This window comes from Botryllus schlosseri, chromosome 6 (assembly GCF_051294905.1).
Source record: "Botryllus schlosseri isolate E-star chromosome 6, Bs_hap1, whole genome shotgun sequence".
NCBI lineage: Eukaryota > Metazoa > Chordata > Ascidiacea > Stolidobranchia > Styelidae > Botryllus > Botryllus schlosseri.
Genome location: NC_137241.1, coordinates 324,729 through 333,052, shown reverse-complemented (window position 1 = coordinate 333,052; position 8,324 = coordinate 324,729). Strand labels below are relative to the sequence as shown.

At 41.3% G+C, this 8,324-nt stretch overlaps 1 protein-coding gene across 1 annotated transcript; it reads right to left on the bottom strand.

The window, feature by feature from the left end:
- Positions 1 to 5,621: 5,621 nt before the first annotated feature.
- Positions 5,622 to 7,268, bottom strand: LOC145441848 (uncharacterized). Its single transcript, XM_080319800.1, has one exon. It carries the CDS (start codon positions 7,266 to 7,268, stop codon positions 5,622 to 5,624), a length of 1,647 nt encoding a protein of 548 aa, XP_080175926.1.
- Between the last annotated feature and the right edge of the window lie 1,056 nt (positions 7,269 to 8,324).

The window sequence follows — 8,324 nt, the reverse complement described above, 5'->3', positions numbered from 1 at the left end:
CGAAGTGCTGGGGACTAAGGATGCCGGGAACTATATTTTCATTTGATAGGGTGCCGCGAGGTAAAAAAGGTTGAGAACCGTTGATAAGGTAACACCAATCGGTGATTCGGGTAGGGGTTACCAAACTGTGCCACAGGAGAAGCTTAGCCCGTCTCTATCTCACTTCTACCATTGAGTGTTAATACACTAAACGTACCCGACTATATGTCGAATTTTGTCACTGAACGACTTATCTCAATTTTCACGACGTGGCTACCTGAAGTCGTATTCAACGCATTGATATATTAAAACGAAACTTCGGGATATATTGGATGTAGAGCATGATATGCGGTTAAGCTTTCATTTTCATCGAAATTAGAGTCACCTCATAATAGTTATCAGGTTCCGGTCCGTGAAAACTTTGCTGTCGGCCCCCAAATATGTTAAACATTATTATCTCTCAATTTAAAAAAAAATCAATAAGTTTGATGTTGTAAAGTCTCAAATTCATTAGGAATTTTGGAATTTATTTTCTCAATGATGACATGAAATAGAGATCATGGGCTACTTTTCTTTCGACGCGGCACTCCGAATCCAATGAGTGCCGATTTTCCAGGCGTCGAATCCTGTCTGCTGTACTAAATCTGCTCCATAGGGAACACGGCAAACGTTGCGTATAGCTCTTCTATATTCAACTCAATACAATTAATCGATCCAAATTAAAACAATACGGACTCTCTTGGTCAAAAGAAGATGCTTGAAGCGAGATTCGCAATAGTGGTTGCTCGTTCGATAGTTGAAGAGAGAGTGAGAAACAGTAACGAAGAATATATATGTAGACCACAGACGGCGCAACAATCAAATCAAACAGAATGAGTAGGAGTTGTCGATGAGAAAACCGAAATAGAAATGAAGGACAGTTGAATTAAAATGATTCATTAAAACATAAGACTCGTCAAAACTTAGAAGTAGCCCAGTGGTTCTTAACCTTTTTTCCTCCAGCGCCCCCTTTCAAAGATTATCGTGCTCCAGCGCCCCCCAACCTCATAGTGTAAGGAATGTAACAAAGACAATGAGTAAGAGGGAGGGCCGTAACAGCACTTCGTCAACCCACCTAAAAACGATTGCCTTGCGCACCCATAGCGTGATAAACCAAACTTCTGAGAGCTTCGCCCCAAGAACCCCGTAGCGTGATTTCGATGGTCAGTAAAGTTTGTGTGGACTAGGCCTGGTCGCCCGAGGTGGCAATATATTCTATAATGCATGAATGAATAGGTGGTAATTACATATATATGTCGCTATAAACTTTTTATCCTCTCAGCCCACGTAATCAGATTTACCAGTAGCGCTGAGTGAGCTGTTGTATTGGAAAATAAAGGGCACGTAATTAATATTAAACATATTCGGGCGTGCCCGTAGGTACAATTAATTCGTTACCAGGGCCGTAACAGCACTTCGTCAGCCCCCCAAAAAACGTTGGTCTTGGGCCCCCCGTAGGATGATAAACCAAACTTCCGGGGGGCTTCGCCCCCAGACCCCCCTTCGGCTATCCGCTATTAGTTGATACTGGTCATCTACATTGGGTGTGCATTTACTGAGCCAGCTATTCTCGCCTAGACGCGCCAAGCGCGAAAAATTTCAATAATTATTGATTGAATTGGTCAATATGATCGGGAACTGCATATATATTGATATCAATTTTTATCCTCTCTCTGCTCACGTATACAGATTTACCAGTAGAGCTGAGTGATGTGTGATTGAAAAGGAAGGACCCTTCAATAATAATTATACATCTTAGGGCGTATACCCGTTGGCAGGAACGAAACGACACTTCGTCAGGCCCGCCGAAAAACTTGGGTCTTGGGCTCCCATAGGGTGATAAACCGACCGCCCCCCATCACGTTGTTCGCTTTTGCCACGAAATCAGCTGTACTCTTTAGCGAGCCAGTGCGAAGCGCGAAATATTTCGATAATTCATGATAAAATCGGTCAATAAGATCGGTAATTGCATATATATTGCTATCAATTTCTTGTCCTCTCTGCTCACGTTACCAGATTTACCGGTAGAGCTGAGTGAGGTGCAATGTTCCCTCTAAGCTGCGCACGTGCGCAGTGCCGACACGGTCTCTGCGCGCAGAAAATCTACGTTGCGCACAACAAATCCGAAGTTATGACCTTTTTTAGTCGTTACGCACTGTTGTCCAAGGGTCTGCGCAGTGAGTTTGTGAGTGTGCACAGACTCGTCAAAACGTATAGAGCAGGGGTGGGCAATTATTTTCCTCCGCGGGCCAAATGAGAAGTAAGAAATACGTTGGCGGGCCTAGTGAAAAAAAATTAGCTAAATTCTCCAGCGTATTTTAATTTTATTTCTAAATTACATTGTTAATAAATGATGCTCAGTGAATGTGTAGATATTAGGTAATGAGAAAGTGACTGTTAATTAAAAAAAATATCTATTTGCCGTCATGATTCGAAACAATGTTAAACATGTTACATTTTAGCTCTCTTTAAACCCCTATCCACGTTCTTCTAAAACTCTAAAACAGTAATTCTCAAACTTTTTACGCATGCCTTTTTTATGATAGTGAACAATTTCGCGCCTCCTTATCATGATATCACAAAGCATTAAAAAGTGCAACCAGAATGCTAGCAATCCCAACGGATAGTTCGATGGCATGGAAGATTATGGCTGTTGATGAGATAATTCTGAAATATCAAAGTCGGACAATACACAGATCAATAACTATAAGCTGGGGATATATCGCGCCTAGCGCGAAAATTTTTTTCAATAAACTTCGGCTGCGCGCCATACTTCTGATGCTTTCACGTTCAAGAACCACTGCAATGAAATGTATATGCTATATAGTACAAAGCTTATTTTCCTGGTCGCTGCCTTCCGAGCAGTCTGCACCAAAAATAGCGTTTATGTTGAGCGATGCATGCAGTTTTTCTGAATTTCGCCCTCCCTTGACCGAGTGTTTCGTGTTTTTGTCATAAGATCGACTTTAATTGAAATCCTTAATCTCGGCGACATGCCCAGCAAAAACTGAAAGGACGGGTTTACACCCGACTCCTGTATACGAATGTTTAGTGCTCTATATTCTAAACCTAATCCTTCTTTGAATTTCAGTTTTCGGCTTTCTTTTTTTTTGGATTGCCCGTTAATCCTTTATGGGTGATAGATATGATGACTGATGAGTCATATAGTAATCGCGAGCATTGATTGACTTGCTTTACGAATTAGGGATTTGGAAACGTATCACGTAATAAATTGAAACACAGACCGTTTGATGCGTAATGCGACAATGGCAACAAGAAAGGTTTGAACTAAACTATATGGAAAGAGGAATTTCTTGTGACTTCAATTGCTACTCATACTTTGCCACATTGCCTTTATTTTGAATCTGGATTACGCATGTGAGGTACGTATAGGCAGCGTAATCGTGGCATATTAATGAACAGGCTACAAACTAAACGAATTTCCTGTTCATTTGATATAGCCTATGGTTTTAGTCATTCAAAAAGCAAGTTTTGTTCTGAATTCCAAGCAACCTTTCGCGGGCCGCACAGAATAGCTTCGCGGGCCGCATTTGGCCCGCGGGCCGCACTTTGCCCAGGTCTGGTATAGAGGGAACATTGTGAAGTGTCTTGGAGACTGTAGGGCCCGTAAGTAATAATTAAACATAGTCGGGCGGGCGCACCCGTTGACATGACTTCGTATAGCATGATGTTATTTCTTGACCTCCTGTCTGCTATATCAAAAAAAATATAGAATCGTTTAACAGGGATATCGCCCAACGGGGATATCTAGTTCTATATATCCCTGTCGTCCAATCGTACTAAACTAAAAGACCTTGTTAGTTTCCACACCCTATTTAACGTCCACTTGTAGATTTATATAACTTTATTATAGTTACACGAGCTTTCGGAGCGCCGCTCCTTCATCAGGTGTTAAAGCGAAAGTAACGCAAAAAGAGCAACGCAAAGACATTTTGAATTTAAACCTATGCATATTGTGACATCATAGGAAATAGAAAATTTCAGATGCAAAAATCATGACTTTATGACGTCATAGACACTAAGATCAAATTTACATTAGAATCGCATACAGCAGTGGTCGGGAACCTATGGCTCGCGAGCCATATATGGCTCTTTTGGGCATAACATATGGCTCTTTGCGAAATTTGTAATTTTGTGCTTAATTTATCGATATTACAGCAACTTGTTATTAACTCTTCAGCACGACCAGTATAATTATTCTTCTAGTAGTATAAACATGTCTTTGTGAGGTTAATACAGTGGGTGGCGTATTTCGGGGTTAGGGGCTCGGACCCCCTTTTCAAAATCCCCAAATTTAAGTTGCTGTCGCGCCGGCGACCAATATCACTCCCAAATTCGATATACCCGCCACGCAATCTTGGATTGAACGATACGTTGATTGATCAAAGAGATTAGGAGACATCGCAGCGCCTGTATCACAATTCAGTTTTCAAATACACATTGTCTTCCTGATCTACGGCGAAAAATGAACTGCCGTGGAAGTGACATTCACAATTACAAATTACAAACAACGCCATAGCTATCCACGGCCTTGATTGACAACGTAGCTCTGTAGTCACTGTTCAAATGTAGGCGTGTGGCGTAACGTTTTGTTACCGCCGAATACTTTGAGAATTGAGAAGTCGAATCGAAATCAGTGCGACAATTACGTTCGATTACTACCAGTTATTATAAATTCTTGAACATTTACAATGAATTGCGCTATCACAGGTAATGTATCGCCCGGTCGTGCCTCGCCTATATGCCTTACCTCTCCTTCCACGCTTTATTTTCGAACAATAAATGGTGATTTTGGTGGTAAAAATGTTCAAAATCTTGTAGACAGGTGATGCACTGCGTCACCTGTCTCCCCTGACCCCACGTCACTGACACATCACACATTACAGTGGGTATGTATGCTGCTGCATTGTGACCATGTTTGGCTGCACCTACGAATCATGGGTCTTCGCATTTACGATTAGCATCAAGACGAACCTACGATCTCCTGTGACTGAAGAAAGTCTCAAATTTTGTATGAAGCTTAACCTTAAAAATTAGCAACCAGACTACCAAGTCATCAGGAATGTCATGCACCACCAAAAGCTGTAAAGCTGTTTAAAAAGTATATTCATACTTTTAATGTTGTCTACGTCTCTTAATTGGAAATCTAAATGGTAATGGTCTGAAGCTTCGAAAAATATCATATGCCTCCGAGTGCAATGCAATTAAAAATATATAACAATACAATAAAATATATAAGATGTATGTAACTCAAGTTTTGCATACTAATTACTCAAATAAAGACAGCCAGCCTGATTAGTACGAGTTTTTACAGATAAAATACAGTGCAAACGACGAATCCCATGTTGTGATTTCGAATTTGCGCTACCGTGACGTCATGATTTTTCAATTGTGACGTAGTAGTTGATTGACATGTATGGCTCTTTGGGAGTTCAAATGGAAAATATAGGGTAAATATGGCTCTTCGGACGAAAAACGTTCCCGACCACTGGCATACAGTAAGTTGTGGGTCTGAAAATTCGATACGATAAGGTGAATATGGTAAAATACACATGTAGAAAAGGTGTCAAGTGCAGTATAGCCTACTCCATGGTGTAGTGAGACATGCATCCTCTATCTATGTTCAGCCCTTGCCGGAACGTATCAAATTTAGCAATGTATTTCTGTTCAGTAGCCTTGCGCAGGATAGAGTCGTCAATGTTCCCGACCAATACGTTTGTTATCATGTCATTCTCGGAGTGTACAATGGAAGAGAAATGTTCACCGACAGGCTTCGATTTGTTGATTTTAGATATATCATGTCGATGACCATTTAATCTTTTGTGAAGATGTTGACTGGTCTCCCCAACGTACCATGCATCGGTGCATCCTTTGCGACAACGAATCAAACATATGACATTAGTTGATTTGCAAGTAAAATGGCCTTTAGTGTTGTGCTTGGTCTGTCCTCTTGTAATGACGGTGCTGTTGTCGAGAATAGCACATGTCTTGCATGACGATTGTCCGCAATTTTCCACGCCGTTTTTTGGTCTTGACCGGGGTAGCCTGCTTTTCACTAAGATGTTACGCAAGTTGAGTGGTTGCCGGATGGCTAAGATAGGTCTTCTCGGAAATACTTCATTACATTTTTGATCATTGGTTAGTATTTGCTGATGTTTACGTAAAATTTTACGGATCTTTTCTGCTTCCGGGAAATATGTAGTGACCAGCGGCACTCTGTGATTTTGTGTTTCCTCATTGGTATTTCTGCAGCAATCAAGCAGTTTTTCGCGTGGCACATTGAGGGCCTTTTTTATTTGCTTCTTGACCAGCTGCTGGTCGTAGCCAGATTTGGTTAATTCATCTCTCAAAACTTCCAAATGGTCATTTTTGTCTTCTTTTTTCGAGCAAATTTTGTGGATTCGAAGGGCTTTGCTGTAGACTATTCCTTTTTTGCAGTGTATTGGATTGAAACTGTGGTAGTTTAAAATCTTACCGGAGTCCGTTGGTTTACGATAGAGAGACGTGAATAGCCGATCTTCTTCGATGTTGACTAGCGTGTCGAGGAATGGAACTGCAGTCCTTGAGTTTTCCATGGTTAAGCGAATATTAGGATGGAATTTGTTTATGGACTCGTGAAACTTTTGTAGTGACCGTTCCCCATGGGTCCATATCATGAATATGTCGTCGATGTACCTCGTGTAAAATATTGGCCGTAATGTTTGAGTCTCCATGAAATCCTTCTCAAAATGGTGCATGAAAAGATTTGCGTATTGCGGAGCGAATTTCGTGCCCATGGCCGTGCCTTGAAGTTGTAGAAAGATGTCTTCGTTAAATTCGAACGTGTTGTGCGTCAGCGTGAAGCTGATGAGTTCCATGATGCTTTTTTTCAATGGATGTCCACTCTCTACAAGAGATCTTTCGACAGCTTCCATGCCATCTGTATGCGGAATACTCGTATACAGAGATGATACGTCCATGGTGACTAATATCGTTCCGGATTTTAAGTAATTGACATTCTTGAGCTTGTTCAGGAAGTCCGTGGTGTCACGACAAAAACTTGGTGTGTTTTTCACCAACGGTTTAAGATGTTTTTCCACGTATCCGGATATGTTTTCCGTTAGAGTTTTGTTACATGACACGATGGGGCGTCCAGGAATATTCGCTTTGTGTAGTTTTGGAAGAAGATAGAAGCGTCCGAGAGAGGGATCAGAAGGGATACTGAGCTTTGATTTCTCATCTTCTTCCATATCCAAAGATTTTATAATTTCCTTCAATTGTATTGTGTGTTCTTTCGTCGGGTCACTATATAATTTTTGATATGAATTTGAGTCGTTGCTCTTTTTGCGTTACTTTCGCTTTAACACCTGATGAAGGAGCGGCGCTCCGAAAGCTCGTGTAACTATAATAAAGTTATGTAAATCTACAAGTGGACGTTAAATAGGGTGTGGAAACTAACAAGGTCTTATATATATCGTCTGCTATCGGCGCAACAAAGTATTAAACTAAAAGACGCACACGATTTCAAATTGGTATTTCTTCACTGGCATATTATTTTTCCCTGCCAGATGGAATTCGTCTTCTGAGGTTCAGATTGCCAAGACAGGAACATTCGGTGCCAGTCATTTTAGGCGCCTATGGACAATTAAACCTATATGTCTTTTGTAGGCTATATATAACGAAGTTTTCGGTGTTAATTCGCTCTGAATACTCATTAAGGATATGTCCTACTACCACATCATCTACTGCGAAGCCATTTTTCTCCAGCGCCCCCCATACCGCCCCCTGAGCCCAGCGCCCCCCATATCACCACCTGAGCGTTTCCGCCCCCTTCAAAATCGCCAGCGCCCCTTGGGGGGCGCTGGTGGCAAGGTTAAGAACCGCTGAAGTAGCCTATATTAAGCGTTAAAGACCGGTTATATGTGGCAGTAGTTTTCGTTAGTAAATTTCTATGGTACGATTTAGCGACATTTGGCAGTATGATAATCAGCAGGAAATCGCATTTGTTTCAAAATAATCCGTTCAATCAAAATCAAGATAATGGGTTTCATAGGTCCAAAAGGTCAAAAAGGTTGAGAACCACTGTTCTGGAGCAGTGCTATTCGAACTTTTTCTTTTGGCGAACCCTTTGTTGTGACCAACGAGAGCATCAGTACTTATCATCAGGCAAGTCGTGGCCCACTGGTGTGCCGCGACTTGAGGTAAAAAATAGATTTGTTTGTTTTCGTCATTTTCTGTCCCGATGAATTAACAATATGTGATAAAAGGAACAAATCTTCGTACAAGTGGGTATCGTGCGGGGACAT